The sequence below is a fragment of the Onychomys torridus genome, chromosome 7, assembly GCF_903995425.1.
Source record: "Onychomys torridus chromosome 7, mOncTor1.1, whole genome shotgun sequence".
In the NCBI taxonomy this organism is placed as follows: domain Eukaryota; kingdom Metazoa; phylum Chordata; class Mammalia; order Rodentia; family Cricetidae; genus Onychomys; species Onychomys torridus.
The window spans coordinates 16,102,194-16,120,011 of NC_050449.1; the positions used below are offsets into that span (position 1 = coordinate 16,102,194).

Here is a 17,818-nt window from a genome sequence, read left to right on the forward strand (position 1 = left end):
ATAGCAACCACAGCAGAGAAAGAACAGGCTACAGGAAGCAGAGCCTGCAACAGACAGCTCAAGTTCAAGACGCCACTTTGCTGCGTGTGACCCCATGCAGCATCGTGACCTTGTCAGCAAAGTGCCTACTTTGTCCTGTAAGGGAGGAGGCCCAGTTCTATCCCCAGCACTCTGTGAAGAGCTAATTGTAGCAATGTCCACAACCTCAGTGCTAGGGAAGCAGGACAGCGGGCCACCAGGGGCTCACTGACCAAAGTAACTGACCTCTAGGTGCTACTGAAATGGTTCAGTGGGTAATGGCACTTGCCACCAATACTGACATCCTGAGTTCTAGTTCCAGGTCCCACATGGTGAAGCAGAGACACTGTGGCATGCATGCTCACAGGCATGCACAATAAATGTCAGTAAAATGTTTAAACCCAATTTGTGGGATTACTGTTATGAAAAGACATAGGTTGAGACAAGATACCAGCCCAGGCTGGCCTTGAACTATCTCCATACTCTTGCCTCAGCCCACCAAGTGCTGGGGTATAGGCACGAACCCCTCACCCAGTTATTGTGTGACAGCTCAAACTCCTGGGAGGCTAACGCAACAGATAAAAATGCCACCCAAGCTGGTCAGAGTAATTCATAACCTATGTTCATCACAGCACTTGGGAGAACAAGGTAGGATGATTGTCACAAGTTTGAGACTAGCCTGTGCTACAGTGAGTTAGTCTCAAAAAAACCATGAGCTGGAGGAATTACTCAGTGGTTGATACACTGATTGCCCTTAACCTAGTTCAATTCCCAGCACCCTCATGACGGCTTATAATCTTTTTCTACTTTAAATTTTAAATATATGGGTGTGTTGTCTGCATGTATGTCTCTACATGTATGTGGATCCCTGCAACTGAAGTTTGAAAACACCAAGGCTGCAGAGCTTTGTGACTCACTGCTACCCCCTGGTGGATATATACTTGGATACAACAGCATTCTGTAATTTACCCTTCCTTCCCTGTCTGGCCAATCTTCCCTGCACATCACAGGGAGGAGAGAAAGACTGTTGTAAGTGCTGAAGTTACCTATAGTCCACAGGACGTGACAACAGCCAGGTTGGTGAGGCAGTCTGGCTGGCTAGGTGTTGACAGGCTCAGAGAGATCCCAGGAATATTTCTGCAAGGTGGTGGCACCAAGCCGGAACCGGTTAAAATGTTCTGGATTTTTTTTTTTCTTTTCTGTGCAGCCCTGGCTGGCCTGGAACTCACCATGTAGTCTAGGCTTGCCTTAAACTTAAAGAGATCAGCCAGCTGCAGACTCCCAAGTGCTGGGAACTGAGTGTCAAGCAGCTCCCAGAGTGCAATGCGCCCTGGAAAGGAGGGTGAAGGGGCAGACATTCGGAAACTTATGCCTCTGGCTGAGGGCAGCTGAGGCATCTCACTGTACCGTTTTTTTCATGCCCATTCATCTGTTCAACTCTAATTTTAGGATACATCCATGTTCTGTAGTACCTGCACTTGTGGAGCTCAGGACAACTTAGAGGTGGTTCTCTCCTGCCACGAGTCCTGGGAGGTGGAACTGTGCTAAACTTGTAGCAAGTACCTTTAGTGGCTGGGCCACCTTACCAGCTCGAATTAATTGTGCCTGTGTATATTTGCGGAGTCCAGAGAATGCTGAATGTCCTGCTCAATCATGCTCCATTTTATTTCCTTAGACAGGGTCTCTCACTTAAACCTAAGGGGAGATTAGTAGCCAACAAGCCCCGTCTCAATCCTCAACAGCACCAAAGCTACATGAGTGCCCACGCCATGCCCAGCATTTACCACGGGTGCTAGTATTGGACTCAGGTCCTCTCAGGCCTCTGTAGCAAGAGATTTTTACAAAGAGCCATGTTCCCAGTCTATAGCCTTGAACTCCTGATCTCTACCTAAGGTCCTGGGATTGCAGGTGTGTGCTACCACACCCCTTTTATACAGGGTGGGACTGGAAGTCAGAGTTCCCTGAATGCTATGCAAAGCACTCTACCAACTAGAGCAGTCTCAAGTCACTAATTCATTTTCACTGAAACAAGGCCTCAGGGGTCAGCCCAGCCTGGCCTTGAACCATGACCCTTCTGCTCCATTCTTCTACCTGCCGGAAGACAAGTGTGCACTGGTTTTTGGTTTTTGTTTTTTTTTACAGTGTGGGAATGGAAACCATGTTAAACCAAGCTCTGCCATAGAACTCTAGCCCGAGACCCACTGTGCTCTTTCCAACAGCAGAAACTTCCCAAATCCTTGAAGATCTCCTCCCACGGACAGGGAGAAGGTTCGGGGTCGCAGCAGAGGACACTGGTTCCATTGCAGGAAGCACCTATAACTGCAGTTGCAAAAGACTATGCGCGTGCATATAAAGCAAAAGTTAAAATTGAAGCCTGGTGTGGCTGTGCTTTTGATCCCAGCACTCGGGAAGCAGAGGCAAGCATCTCTGTGAGTTTGAGGCCAGCCTGGGCTACAGAGTGTACTCAAGAACAGCCAAGGATACATAGAAAACCTGTCTGAAAAAGATGCGCGCGCGCGCGCACACACACACACACACACACACACACACACGCACACACACACTTCAGAATAAGATGCTACCCTAGCAGAGGCAAAGGCCCGTGTGGAAGGCTACATATTTCAAAAGTAACCCAGGCTGCCCTAAATTTGTATCCTTTTGCCTCCATGGAGTGCTTGCTAGGCGAAGAGGGGAAGATGAGGGAGGAAAAGAGGAAGGACAGGCTGAGAAAGACGAGTTGGAGAGACACTGATGGCCCAGGACTTCTGAACAGTGAGGGACAGGGCCAAAAGCATGGCTGTTAGGACTCTGGTTCTCCCCCACCTAGGATCACCCTCTGCCTCAAACAGCACTGAGCCATCGGCATCCAGCACCTGGAACTGTTTATTAGACATTGTTACCAGTTGCAGGACAGAAAGCTAGACAGAAGAAAAACAGTGACCACAGACCCATAGGGACAGACCCTGCCCATCTGGGGACATGTGTATCCCCAACCCAGTAGACCGACCTGGCAACTGCTGCCCCTCCCCAGACCCCCAGGACTTTGGCATAACGCTGATTGGTGGGGAGGGGCTGCAGACAGTAGAGCCCCTCAACCCGAAGCAGGAAGTGTGATGAGTGCTGGGGACAGGCTGGGGGAGAGGGACATGGGGCAAGCCGTGGGCTGGGATGTGAAGGGCAGCAGAAGTAAAGGAAGTCAGGAGCTAGGAACATGGTGTCTAGGTTTCCTTTTCTGAAGAAGGGCCCACAGAGGCCTGCAGGCCGGTGGCAGTGGCTGGGGCAGGTCACGCACTGATGTCTTTCTCGTTGCCCGCTTTGGGGACGGCTTCCAGCAATGGGTCCCCGGGGCCCGCCTCCTCCCCCTCCTTGGCCTCACCAGACTTGGAGTTGGGGACCCAGAGGCCAGAATCAATGCAACGCTGCATGTGGTACTTGGCATCCTGTGGATGGAGAACACAAGCAGGTGAGGCTGTGCCAGCACCATGGTGGCCCTGCTGTCCCGTCCCTCCCTCCAGGCTGCTCAGCACCTCCTCTACCCAGAATTGTCTAGAAGGGCAATGAAAAGGTCTGGTACTGTGGCTCAGCTGGCAGAGCACTTGCCTAGTGTTCCTGAGGCCCTGGGTTCCATTCCAACACCATATAAAACCAGATATGGAGGTGCATACTTGTGACCCTCCACTTAGGAAGTGGAGGCACTGGGATCAGGAGATCAAGGTCATCCAGCTTGGGCTACAGGAGACCCTGCCTCAAAAAATAATCACAAGCACACAAAAAGGAGTGGAGGTGAAAACAGAAACACGGCTCAGCAGTTAAGGGTGCTTTCTCCCAAATCATGAGGACCAGAGATCAGATCCCAGCACCAAAGTTAACAAGTGAGGTGTCCTGAACACTCAGAAAACAGAGGCAGGAGGATCTGTGAACTCAAGGATAGCCTGGTCTACAAAGTGAGACTCTATCTCAAAACAAAACAAAACAACAACAAAAACCCATGATAAATTAGGGTGGGCTGGAATCTTACTGACAGCACCCCAAACTGTGTTTTAAGCGCATACTCCCTAAGCTGACCAATGCTGCAACCCATTCCCTGTGAAGAGCAGCCGCAAACAGAAAGACACCCAGAGATGAAAACAGACAAGACGGTAGGCACAAGCTCAGCAGAGGTCTGTCTGTCTGTCTGTGGTGCTGGGCATAGAGCCCTGGGCTGCACAGAAGCTTTGTCTACCACCGAGCCACAGCTACAAACTTGTGAAAAAATTATTTTTCACATTTTTTTATTTGTCTGTGCATGCATGTGGAAGTCAGAGAGAACTTGGGGGAGTCAGTTCTCTCCCTCCACTATGTAGGTCCCAAGGACGGAATGCAGGCTGTCAGGCTTGAAGGCAGACACCTGCTTCTGCTGCGGTAGCCTGTAGCCCTCACTGGCTTTTTGAGGCAGGGACTCAAAGTGGAGTCCACACTGGTCTCAGCGTCACGAGCCTCCTCCCGCAGCTTTGAGGGCGTGCCAGAACACCTGTTTTTCTAATAACTATGCTTTTTTCCCCCCAATTATTTTATTTTTATACATATGGGTATTTTGCCTACATGTGTCTGTCTGTGCACCAGCTGGTGCCTGGTGTCCACACAGACAAGAAGAGGGTACTGGATGCCCTGGGACTGGAGTTATAGATTATTGTGAGCTGCCACGTGAATCTGGGTCTTCTGGAAGAGTACCTAGTGCTCTTAACCACTGAGCCATCCTGATAGCCCTTCTCTTCTGGTCTTAGAGACTGGCCCGAATATATCCCAGGCCTCACTATGTTAGCAGACAATGACCTCGATCTCATTCCTGGTCCTCTGGAGTGCTGGGACTGCAAGTATGTACTTGTCACTACTGGCTTCATGCAGTGCTAGGGACTGAATCCAGGTCATCCTGCATGCCAGACAAGTGGTTTGCAACTGAGCTGCAGCCCCAAGCCTGCCCAGAAATTTTTTTTTTTTTTTTAAAGACTGTATAGTCCTGACTGTCCTGGAACTCACCCTGTAGACCAGGTTAGCCTTGAACTCAGAGACCCGCCCGCCTCTGCCTTCTAAGTGCTGGAATTAAGGCATGCACCACCACCTCTGGCTCCAGAGTAATTTTTTTTTTTCTATTATCAGCTTGACAGTACAAATTCTTATCTGAATAGTAAAATTTTTCATCGAAGCTTGCCCAGTGAGTGATTGAGTAAAACCAAAACTTATTATAAGCCACAGTCCTCCTAGGGTCCCCCTGCTATTTAGCCTCCCTGGTTCTGTGGATCAGAGTAAGTATTTTTCAATTCTGCTATATAGTGTCTGGTCATAGTGATTCTGGGGCTGTAGCAGAAAAATCAATTGTAAATGATGCAAAAAGAAGTATGGGGCTGGCTAGGCGGCAGTGGCATACGCCTTTAATCCCAACAGAGGTAGAGCCAGATGGATCTTTGTGAGTTCAAGGCCAGCCTGGTCTACAAAGAAAGATCTAGGACAGGCACCAAAGCTACGCAGAGAAACCCTGTCTCGAAAAACCAAAATAAATAAATAAATAAATAAATAAATAAATAAAGTGTGGGGCAGCATTTCAACTACATCTGAGCTATACAGGTAACGGGTGAGCCTTCCACTAGGGTTTGCAAACTCTGTTCTAGATATGCATTCCCATGGAAGCTTCTAGAATCCCTAGTCCTTTGTATAGAATGTTTCCACAGACAAGGAAACTACGGTGGCTAAATCAGAAGCCAGCTGACAGAGCTGGCAACAAACCAAGTTGTTAACATTCAAACCTGATCTGGATGCCTGGCTCAGTGATAGAGCCCCTGCCTAGAATCCTCCAGTGAGGGGCTGGGGTGTGGCTCAGAAGCAGACTGAGTGTGTGGGAAGCACTGGGTCACAGTATCAGAGTCACTCAAAGGGAGACTCATAGGGAAAGCTCAACACCCCGACTAGATGGTGAGTGCACAGAAGGTACTCATCACGCAGCGCCTCTTCAGGAGTGCTGGGCCTCTCCTTTTCTAAGAGAAGCCCAGAAGGGCCACACACACCAGGCAAGGTCTACTGAGCTCCACCCTGCCCATCCTCTTACTGTCGTTCTGAGACAGGGTTCCACTGAGCTACTCGGGCTCATCTTGGACTCACCCTGTCTAAGCTTGGTCTTGAACTCACAACCCTGCTCTTCTTAGCCTCTTGAGATGACAGGCTTGCACCCCCAAGCCCAGCCCATCTGCTGCAGAACCTTGGAGACAGGTCTAGAAACACAGGCGCCCTCAGGGCGGCTTATGGGAACTCACAGTGGGATCCATCTTGCTGATGGCATCCTGAAGCATCTGCACATCCTTCACGTCAAAGCACTTCTGCAGCTCCTGGGTACAGAGAGGCAGGTGAGGACTCGGGCTGGCGAGTGTGGGGGAGGGGCGGCAGGGCTCACAGATCACCTCCTCCCTCCTGGGCCCCAAGGAGCCGCACCTCTGGCAGGGACTCATAGACCTCCACAGGGTCCAGGCCGCCAGGGCCTAGCCTCTTCTTGCGCTCTTCCTCCTCATACTCCTTCATGGCCTTCTCTATACGCAGCTTGGCGCGGCCCCGAACACGCTCCTTAAAGGCCTCCAGTTCATACTTGAAGCCCTCCATGTACTGGTGGTCTGCGGTCTGCGGAAGAGTAGGTGCTGTGCACTGGACACTGACATCCAGGAGTTTAGGGGACAAGGCCCCTGTCTGCAGCTCTTGGAAGCCTTCTGGGACTCCCTGAGGCCTTTCCTGAACTCCTCATGGGCACTCAAGACTCGACCCTACTCTCCTGTACTCAGTCCCTTCCTACTACCTTGTGGGCCCATCTATGGCTGGCCAGCTGCCTGGCCCAGCTAAACAGCAAGGCCTGGTACCACCCTCACGTGTCCTCCAGCAAGGTCTATAGGCACTTCAGTTCCGGACTGTTCTACCCTGTCCTGCTCTCAGGATCCCCAATCTTTCTGAGGACCATGTTCAGTTCCCAGCATCCACATGACAGCTTGGAAACACCAGTGACTCCAGCTCCAGAGTTCCAACACCTTCTTCTAGCCTCTAGAGACATTTGCATGCACATGATCCACATAAACTCACTCAGGCACACATCCATCAACAAGAAATAAACGAATAAATCATGCACACCAATAGCTTGTCTGACTGCTGGACTCACATAAGGGTAGAAGGAGAGAACCTACCCATGCCACAGAGCTGTCCTATTACAGGGTCCACATACACACCATGCAGGCACATGTATATATGCATACATATATACATACCATCACACGTATATACCACGCATACAATTTTCAAAATTAAAAAGAAACGAACACGGCCACATCCAGCCACTGTCACTGCAGCACCTTGAGCCCTCCCGATAAGACTCTGACCACAGGTCCCTAGTCGGTGTGCACACTGTGGGCTTCCTGGTGGGATGGGAGCCCATACCTTGATCTTGGTGAAAAACTGCCGGAAGCAGGCTCGGGGGTCGACCTTCAGACTCTTGGCCAGCTCCAGAATAAACTGCATCACCATGGTCTGGTGGGCCACCTGCTCCATCAGTGCACATTTCTGCCAGGACAAAGAGGTGGGTGTCACCCAGCAGCAGTGTCTGGGAGTCGTTCTGAAGCTGGGCCAGGCTTTACTCACCTCCTCCACTTCCAGGTCAATGCACCAGATAACCAGGTAGTTGGCTGTCTCCTCACACACCAGGTGGACGTTGTCTGACAGGTACTTCTGGCTGTCGTCCCAGCGGTGAAGCATGCCTGCAGGGAAGGATGTTGCAGAGGCCGTCAGAAGCCGCTCCCTGGCCTTGACTACCAACTGGAGGCCTGTGCAGGAACTCACCGAAATGTTTGATTTGTTTCTCGTACTTTTCAACGAAGGTCTTGTGTTTCTGCTCTCTTGCCTCCTCTGAGTCTTCCTCTGCCTTCTCAGGCTTGGTATTGACCATGCTCTGTGACAGGGCGAGAGGGCAAGTGGGCTGGGGCAAGGCAGGGGTGCGCCCGGGGTGCGGGGGCCGTGGCCGCCGCGCCCATCCTGTCCACATCGGAGGCGGTGGCGTCGCTAAGTGCATCAAGGTGGCAGAGGCGTGGCCGCGGGCCTTCGGGCAGATCAGAGGGGATGGGTGGGCTTCACTGGCCTCCAGCAGCCAATCCCAAGCTCAACCTGTCCCCTCTGTGGCTCTACTTGGCTCTCATTGCCAGAATTCTTTTTCTAATTTACAGGGATAGGGAGATGGGGTGGACCCAGGGCTGTCACAGTTCATACATAGGTCTAGCCTCCACCACCAAACCATGCCCAGCTTGACCAAGTCTGACCATGCTCTGCAGTGCTCCCGCCATGTCCCACCTTGCTGAAGCCATCTTTGCTGAGGGTGTCCACATTCCAGGGCATGTTCTTCTCCTTCCTGCGCATGTCCTCCAGCTTCTGCTCCCAGCTCCGCTCCTCCTTACGCAGCTGCTGCGCCTCGGCTCGCAGCCGCTCCAGCTCCACCTGGCCACCGCCCTCGGCCACTTCCAGCTCCCTCAGCTTGCGCTGGCACTCAGCCACCTTGCGCTTGCATTCACGGCAGCCTCGATCCAGTTCCTCCTTCTCCTTCTGAAACTGCTCCATGCGCTCCACTCGGGCCTGCAGGCAAGGACAGGCAGCAGAAGCTCACTTAGGAAGAACAACTTTAGGAGCCGGGCATGGTGGCGTTTGCCTTTAGTCCCAGCACTCAGGAGGCAGAGACAGGTGGATCTCTGAGTTTGAGGCCAGCCTGGTCTACATAGAAGAGTTCCAGGGCAGCCTAGGCTACAAAGAAAACTTGCCTCAAAATAGAGAGAGACAGAGACAGAGGCAGAGAGAGAGAGAGAGAGAGAGAGAGAGAGAAGGAAAAGAAACAAAGAAAGAAAGAAACCAATTTTGTCCCTTGCCCCCTGTCCAGCCACAGCCCTGGGGTTTTAATCTCTGCACTGGACATGACCCCAGGAGATGTATACACCAAGTGTAAGCCTTGACCTCCCAACTGCCCACCATAGAGGACTAGACACACCTTGGTCAGGGACAAACCCTGAGCTCTTGCTACAGTCCACATATCCATGCACCACCTGCTGGTGCCTTGCTGCCACATTTTTACAGTTTTTCATCTCACTAGCAACAACCTCTCTACACAGCTGAGAATGAACCTGAACTCTGATCCTCCTTTCTCTCTAGTGCAGGTGCAAGGTAGAGCAACAGGAACTAGTCATGTTAGGGGAGCAGCAGAGGCCTTGCTTAGCATTTTCATTTTGAAAAAATAGGTTTAATCAATTCATTTATTTGTGTGTGTGCACACACAACAACACATGAAGAGGAAATGTGAGAGTTACACTCTGTGTGCACTGGAGATTGAACTGGGTTGTCAGGCTTGGTGGCAAGTGTCTTTACCCACGGAGCCATCTTTCTGTTTGCTAGTTCTTGTTCACCATCTTAAGACACCTTGGGTTGCACCAGCACCATAAACCAAACCAAAGCGGTGGAGCATTCCTGTGACCAAGCACTCAGGGAGGCTGAGCCAGAGGGCCGAGCACATACCAAGCCAGCCTAAGCAACTCAGCAAGACTTGGCTTGAAATACAACTTAAGGCCAGGCTGGTAGCAAATGCCTTTAATCGTAGCAATGGGAAGATGGAGGTAGGTGGATCTCTATGAGCTCAAGGCCATCCTGGTCTACATAGTTAGACCCTATCTCAAAAAACAAAAAAAATAAGTAAATGAAGGGCCTCCACACATGCACTCTAAGCGCATGATCAGACATCTCTATCTCTTTCTCTCTCTCTCTCTCTCTCTCTCTCTCTCTCTCTCTCACACACACACACACACACACACACACACACACAGCTGGAGACTATAGGAGACGACCACAGTGAGATGCTTTCATAGGGAGATAGCTCCCAGGGAAGAGCACTGTGCAAGAATGAGCCTGAGTTCAGATCCCCAGTATTCAAGAAAAAAAAAAGTGCTGCCTGTCACCCCAGCACTGTAGGGAGCAGAGGCAGGAGGATGGCTGGGGCTTGTTGGCCCCAGCCCACTCCAGGTCCACTGAGACCCTGTCTCAAGGGAATAAGGCAGAGAGTGATAAAGCAGGACCCAGACATCCTCCTCTGTCCTGTCTGTGAACCCAGTTATGTGCACCCAGGACAACAAAAGTCCCCTTACATAGCAGCCCTGGCCTGTGTCATGTTCCCCTAAGGGCTCTAAGGTCAGTACCTTGCTGGGCCAGACAGTGGCAGGAAGTTGCCAGGCTGTTGGCATTCTGGAGGACGGCCACCATTTCCCTAGTGTCCTCTGAATAGCTGCAGGGAGACTGAAGCTAAAAAAGAGGTGTGTGTGTGGGGGGGGGGGTGTTGGTGGTCACAGTGATAGCAGCCACCTGCCCCACCAGGCTTACATCTTCCACATGGGAGGGGCCGCAGCAGGCTGACCCAGACACAAGTAACAGGATGATGCGGGTGTTCTTTTTCAGAAGGGACACTGAGCTCCTCAGAATTCTGACACCACATAGCTCACTGGAAGGAGCCAGAAGAAACTCTACATAGCACATATCTGGCCTCAGAGCCTAGTAGGTGGGGCTGGGAACTCACTTAACCCCTTTTCAAACCTCCACCTCTATTTTTCTGGCGTTGGTTCTACCAGGGACAGAACCCAGTGCCCCATACCTGCTCCACAAGTGGCCTGCCACTGAGCTCCACACAGCTTTTGTATTTCATAGTTTGACACGGTGTTTCCTTACATCACTGAGGCTGGCCTGACCTCACTCTGCATTGCCCAGGCTGGCCTTGACCTCACTCTGCATTGCCCAGGCTGGCCTTAATCTCACTCTGCATTGCCCAGGCTGGCCCTGACCTCGATCTCACTGCATTGCCCAGGCTGGCCCTCACCTCACTCTACATTGCTGAGGATGGCCTTGAATTTGTGATCTCCTGCCTCAGCTTCACCAACAGCTGGAAAAATAGGCCTGCACCACTGGGTCAAGTTGGGATTTTTTATTTCAATTTTCAGTTCATTGTGTACACAGTGGCAGGAACAGATGTGTGCCATAGTGTGTATGTGGAGTGCAGAGGTCAGAGGACAACTTCTAAGTATCAGTTCTCTCTCTACCAGGTGAACAGCAGGGGTCAAACTTGGGTCATCAGGCTTGGTGACCAGTGCCTCTACCCACTGAGCTACCTTGCTGGGTCCTTACTGTTTAATTTTAGACAGGGTTCATGTAGCCCAGGCTGGCCTCCACTTACTAGGTGGCCAAGGATAGCCTTGAACAACAGCCATGCACTATCACAACTGGCTTTGAATTTGTCTGGAAACCACAATAATTACTGTGGACAGTACTATTACCCCATGAGACACCCTAAGGAGTGATGGCAGGAACCATGGCGCCAAGGGCATCAGTTGATAAACGCCAGGAACTCACGCCAACCCTATGGGTCACACTCTCAGGAAGACTGAGGCAGTCAGAAAGAACTCTGCAAGTCACAGCACATCAAGGTCACAGACTGGGGATGTGAGCTTGTCGGACCTCTCTGCTCAGAGCTTATGAATCCAGCCCCATCACAGAGGGATGCAGGAAGTGGCAAGGTTAGAGCACACAGCAGAACCTGCCTGTCCTCCTACATGTGCTGGGGCAGAAGGCCCCACTCCCCTCCTCAGTGTTACTGCTACCGCAGAAAGACAGGAAGCAGGGTCTGTACCAGTAGAGGGGAGGCCTCCCTCCCACCCAGCAGGCCCCAACTGTTCTCCACACAGTAGGAAGACAAACCTCTTCACACAACAGAAATAGGTGTTCCCAAGAATAGTTCTCCAACCACCAGGGGTCTCCAGTGCCTCCTAATCCAGTGCTGGGAGAGAGATGGGATATTGTGCTGGCCATGCACTGGCAGCTTCCCTGACACGCAGTCACCCTAGAAAAGTGGAAGGAATGGATGTGCACATGGGGTGGAGGATGCATGCAAATTTGGGGACTGGATTTGGGGAAGATGAGGAAGGACCTTCCAGATAAGAAACAGGAGCTGCCCACCCTCAGAAAGGTAGAGTGCAAAATTCCTAACTGGAAGTACCTGCCCTCAGCTAGAGAGTATAACACACTCAGGGGCCAATTAGAGGGCTCAGTGGGTAAAGGCCTGCCACCAAGTCTGAAGACCTGAGTTTGATCCCCAGAACCCACATGGGAGAAAGAGAAAACAGATTCCAGCAAGTTATCCTCTGACCTCCACAAGGGTACCACAGCATACACATGTACATTTACACATGCATGAATGCACACACAAATGAGTAAAATGTAACTAAAACATAGATTATAACACACACAGGTATGTGGCTACAGATGCTTTGATTTGGGAGAGCAGATAGATAGACCACTGTTTCTTAACTGCTGTGCTCAGGATGGAACCCAGGACCCCCGCCCCTCCCCCCGCTAGACCAGGGTTCTACTGCTGAAGCACACTGCAGACCACCCTTAGGTCTTGGTAGTGTACTGTGTCCTGTGGGCAATGCTGGGCAGAAGAATGGAAGAGCATGGCCCCAACATACTGGGGATTCTAAGGTCTGAATCTGAAGGAATCTGTTCTGGATAGATTTTTTTAAAAATGTGTAGACTTTATTTTCTTTGCTTGATTGTTGACAGGATCCCATGTCGCCCACACCAGCCTCAAACTTACTATGTGGCTGAAGGCTTTGAATTTCTGACCTTCCTGCTTCTAGCTCCCCAGTGCTGAGGCCACAGGCCAGTCCCACCATGACAGGCTTTTGAGCAGCGCTGGGGACTGAGTGCAAGGCAGTGACACACAACTGAGCTCCAACCTATTTAGTTTTTGAGACAATGTCTCATGTAGTTCAGGCTAGCCTAGAATTTGCCATTTAGCAAGGATTGACTGAATTCCTGATCCTCCATCTCCCAAGATCTGTGTCTACAGCTGTGAGCCACCATGTTCAGCAGGTAAGGTGATTTGGGATAAGATCCAGGAGGTCCCCCAGGGAAGTAGAATGATCTGAACCCCGGAGGGAAGCCAGTGAGGCCGGAGGGAAAAGGGTGGGTAGGCAGGCTGGGTTTGGGGCTCTCAGCTTGGGTTTGGTGAGTTCTTTTCTTTCTGGTTTCATTTGTTTTTCGAGACAAGGTTTTCCTGTGTAGCCCTGGCTGTGCTGGAACTCTGTCTCAGTTTGGTGAGTTTTCAATGATGGCCAAGTTCATACAGAAGCCAGGCTGGGCAGGCTGGGTCTACTTATATGAAGGAGAATGGGTTCTGGCCAGAAGGTAAAAGTGGGTGGGTTCCTGGAATAGTGGGAAATAAGAGGAGGCAGAGAGCAAGGAAAGCCACTGGAATTGATGGTGGGTGTAGGAGTGGGGCTGGAGGCCAAATGCAGAGAAAGAGGTTCCAACACTGAAGTCCCTGGCGGGGTCTATACTCCAGGGAAAGGGTTCCTGGGTTGTGGAATCCCAGCTGAAAAGTAGGGTTTGAGAATGAAGAGAAGGACCCCGCCCTCACTCAGTATGGGAGTCGGGGGCGGGGTCTATGGACCTTAATGGAAATTCGAGCATAGCATCCTGGGAAGTAGATGCCACAATCAAATCAAGAGTATTGTGGATCCAGACTCTGGGGTTGGGGGTGAGGAGAAGCAGAAGGGAGATGTGGAATCAGAGGTGGGCACACGGCTAAGATGAGGGAGACCCTAACAGAATCTGAGGTCTGGACTCCGAGGAAGAATTCTGAGGAGAAAAAAGGTTCCACACAGGATGATGGGGACCCCTACACACAAGGGTTGGCGCTGGGAGAGTCTAGACTCTGATGAAGGTATTAAGAGCTGATAAAATAGTTCAGCATGGCCGGGTGGTGGTGGCGCACGCCTTTAATCCCAGCAATCGGGAGGCAGAGCCAGGCGGATCTCTGTGAGTTCGAGGCCAGCCTTGGCTACCAAGTGAGTTCCAGGAAAGGCGCAAAGCTACACAGAGAAACCCTGTCTCGAAAAAACAAACAAACAAGCAAACAAAAAAAGAGATAGTTCAGCATGTATAGGTGCTTGTGGCAAATTGGGGTGACCTGAGTTTCATGCCAATTCCAACGTGGTGAAAGGAGAGGCCTGGCTTCAGCCAATTGTCCATTAATCTACACATGCATGCTGTGCCCCATGTACATAAGACACACAGCACAGTAAGTAAACTAACAAACAAATGTACAAATAATCTGAAAGAGAGCAGAGGGGGAAAGCCCAGAGATGCGGGTGGAAAGTTAGGGTTCCCAGTGATCCTGGAGTCCTGAGGTGAATTTAAAAGTCCAGCCAACATGATGGTGCACGCCTTTAATCCCAGCAATGGGGAGGCAGAGGCAGGCGGATCTCTGTGAATTAGTGGTCAGCCTGGTCTACAGAGCGAGTTCCAGGCCAGGCAAGCCTATAGTGAGATCCTGTTTCAAAAGAGAGAGAGACAGAGACAGAGACAGACACCAGATTGTGGAATGGAAGGCTCCAGATGTCAATTACTGAGGTTCCCCACCCCCGCGCCAGGGCGGCCAGGGTAAGAGGTCAGAACTCTAGAGCGGGGGGTCCCGGGAGAGGGGGGAAGGGGATGCGCGCGCACAGCCCCACCTGGTGCCGCCAGCGGAAGAGGCTGGCCGTGTCGATGTTGGGGTGCGTCTCGTCCTCATCGTCCGACACCTCGATGTGATCCCAAACGCTGTAGTCCACCATCTTCGCCTCGGAGGCCCGGATTGGCTCCCGGCTCTCCACACGGCCGGGCGCTGAACAGGGACCCACAAGGGATAGAGAGTCCGCGCGCGGAGCCCCGCCCCTTCCGCTTCCGCCCCAGGGCGCTGCGCCCGACGGCCCCGCCCCAGCATCCGTGCGTGGCGTCACGTCCTTAGCAACCGGAGTCGGAGGCACTGACAACCGGAGGTGATTCTTAAAGGGCGAGGCGCACGTGGTGCGGCCTTCAGGGAGTTCCCGCCGAGACCCAGCGGAACGTCCCCTGGGGACAAAAACGGTGGTGGCGTAGGGCTTGGTGGCCCACGGTAGTGCCAACATCGGGAGGCAAAGCAGGCGGCTCTCCAGGCCAGCCTCATCTACTTAGTTCCAGGCCAGCTAGGGCTGCACGGTGAGGTTCTTTCTCAAAAGATCAAGATGAGGCTTCCGGGGTGGTTCAGTGGTGTGGAGCACTGGCCTCTCTGCCAGGGATCCCGGATGCTGTTTCCAACACAGCCTCGCCACACAATCAGGGAGCTTCAGGTTCAGGGACAGAGAGCCGGGTGGTGGCACACACAGGAGGCAGAGCCAGGCAGATCTCTGTGAGTTCGAGGCCAGCCTGGTCTAGAGCAGCGAGATCCAGGATGAGATCCAGGACAGCACCAAAACTACACGGAGAAACCCTGTCTCGAAAAAACAGGAAAAAAAAAAAAAAAAGAGGGTCTTGAGGCAGGAGAGACGGCTCAGAGGTTAAGAGCACTGGCTGCTCTTCCGGAGATCTTGTGTTCAATTCCCAGCACCACATGGTGGCTCACAGCCATTCATGAGAGCTGGTGCCCTCTTGTGGTAGGCAGGCATACTTGCAGGCAGAACACTGTATACATAATAAATCTCCAAAAAAAAGTTCCTTTTTTTTGTTGTTGTTCAGAGCTGAGGACCGAACTCAGGGCCTTGCGCTTGGTAGGCAAGTGCTCTACCACTGAGCTAAATTCCCAACTCCAAAAGTTCCTTTTATTATTTATTTATTTTGAACATAAAAGCAAGTTATAATTCAAAACTCCAGGGTTATTTGAAACTGGAAAATATTTCCTCTGTAGAAAATAGTAAAAATGGGGTTGGGGATTTAGCTCAGTGGTAGAGTGCTTGTCTAGCAAGCGCAAGGCCCTGGGTTGATCCTCAGCTCCACATACCAAAAAAAAAAAAAAAAAAAAAAAAAAAGTAAAAATGATAACATTTCCCAATTAGCCCTTTAAAGCCAAATGATAGCTGAATTATACATGTAAATATTGATTAGATTCTGGGATACAGAAGAAACCTATCTTCATCTGTTCAGAGAGCTATGTTTTACTTAAGTTGTATAAGTGAGATTCCTATTCATCTTCCCTTCACTGTTTGATTTACGGCAGACATATTTGTATAGGCTAATCCATAATCTAAAAAGATTTTAGCCTCCCCTCCTGAAAGTATGGCCAGCATTTTCTTTAATCAGCTTAATTCAGTACAAATTCTTATCCTAATAGTGAAATGTTTCGCTGAAGCTTGCCCAGTGATTGGGCAAAACCAAAACTTATTATAAGCCACAGTCATCCTAGGGTCCCCCCTGTTAGGTAGCCTCCCTGGATCTGTGGGTTGCAGTCTGATTGTCCTTTGCTTTATATCTAATATCCACTTATGAGTGAGTACATACCATGTTTGTCCTTCTGAGTCTGGGTTACCTCACTCAGGATGATATTTTCTAGTTCCATCCATTTGCCTGCAAACTTCATGATGTCATTGTTTTTCTCTGCTGAGTAGTACTCCATTGTGTATATGTACATTTTTATTTTTAAATTTTTTATTTATTTTACATACCAACCACAGATCCCCCTCTCATCCCTCCTCCTGCTGCCCCCAAAACCCCCACCCACCCATACCTCATCGCCCCCCCTCCAAAAGGGTAAGTTCTTCCATGGGAAGACAGCAAAGCCTGGTTCCTTCAGTTGAAGCAGGACCCCGCCCCTGCCCCTGCCTCAAGGGTGAGCAAGGTGTCCGACCACAGGTAATGGTATCCAGAAAGCCAGCTTATGCACCAGGGATAGATCCTGATCCCACTGCCAGAGGCCCCTCAAACAGACCAGCTACACAGCTGTCTCCCATCTGCAGAGGGCCTAGTCCAGTCCCTTGCAGGCTCCACGGCTGTCGGTCTGAAGTTCATGAGTTCCTGTGAGCTTGGTTCAGTTGTCTCTGAGGATCTCCCCATCATGATCTTGACCCTGCCTTGCTCATAGAATCCTTCTTCCCTCTCTTCAGCTGGACTCCTGGAGCTTGGCCTGGTGCTTGGCTGTGGATCTCTGCATCTGCTTCCACCAGTTGCTGGATGAAGGCTCTATGATGACAGTTAGGGTAGTCACTGATCTGATTACCAGGGTAGGCCAGTTCACACACCCTCTCCACTGTTACTAGTAGTCTAATCTAGGGTCGTCCTTATGGATTCCTGGGAATTTCCCCAGCACCAGGTTTCTTCCTAACCCCATAGTGTCTTCCTCTATCAAGATATCTCTTTCATTGCTCTCCCACTCCGTCCCTCCCTCAGCCTGACCATCCCGTTCCCTCATGTTCTCATCCCCCATCCCCCCCCTCCATTGCCACCCCCACCCCCAGTTTACTCATGGAGATCTCCTCTGTTTCCTCTTCCCAAGGTGATCTGTATGTCCCCCTTAGGGTCCTCCTTGTTAGCTAGTTTCTCTGCAGCTGTGGATTGTTGCCTGGTTATCCTTTGCTTTACATCTAGTATCCACTTAAGAGTGAGTACATACCATGTTTGTCTTTCTGCATCTAGGTTACCTCACCCAGGATGATATTTTCTAGTTCCATCAATTTGCCTGCAAATTTCATGATGTCATTGGTTTTTACTGCTGAGTAATATTTCATTGTGTAAATGTACTACGTTTTCTTTATTCATTCTTTGGTTGAGGTACATGTAGGTTGTTTCCAGGTTCTGGCTATTATGAGTAATGCTGCTATAAACATAGTTGAGCAAGTGTCCTTGTGGTATGATTGAGCATCTCTTGGGTGTATGTCCAAGAGTGGTATCATTGGGTCTTGAGGTAGTTTAATTCCCAATTTTCTGAGAAACT

The 17,818-nt window shown here is 50.8% G+C and overlaps 1 protein-coding gene across 1 annotated transcript; it reads right to left on the minus strand.

The window, feature by feature from the left end:
- Positions 1 to 2,882: 2,882 nt before the first annotated feature.
- Positions 2,883 to 14,829, minus strand: Cdc37 (cell division cycle 37, HSP90 cochaperone). Its single transcript, XM_036194288.1, has 8 exons — positions 14,610 to 14,829; positions 8,365 to 8,643; positions 7,861 to 7,969; positions 7,663 to 7,778; positions 7,462 to 7,584; positions 6,478 to 6,660; positions 6,303 to 6,374; positions 2,883 to 3,458 (listed from the first exon to the last, which is right to left on the minus strand). Exons 1-8 carry the CDS (start codon positions 14,709 to 14,711, stop codon positions 3,303 to 3,305), a joined length of 1,140 nt encoding a protein of 379 aa, XP_036050181.1. The 5' UTR covers positions 14,712 to 14,829; the 3' UTR covers positions 2,883 to 3,302.
- Between the last annotated feature and the right edge of the window lie 2,989 nt (positions 14,830 to 17,818).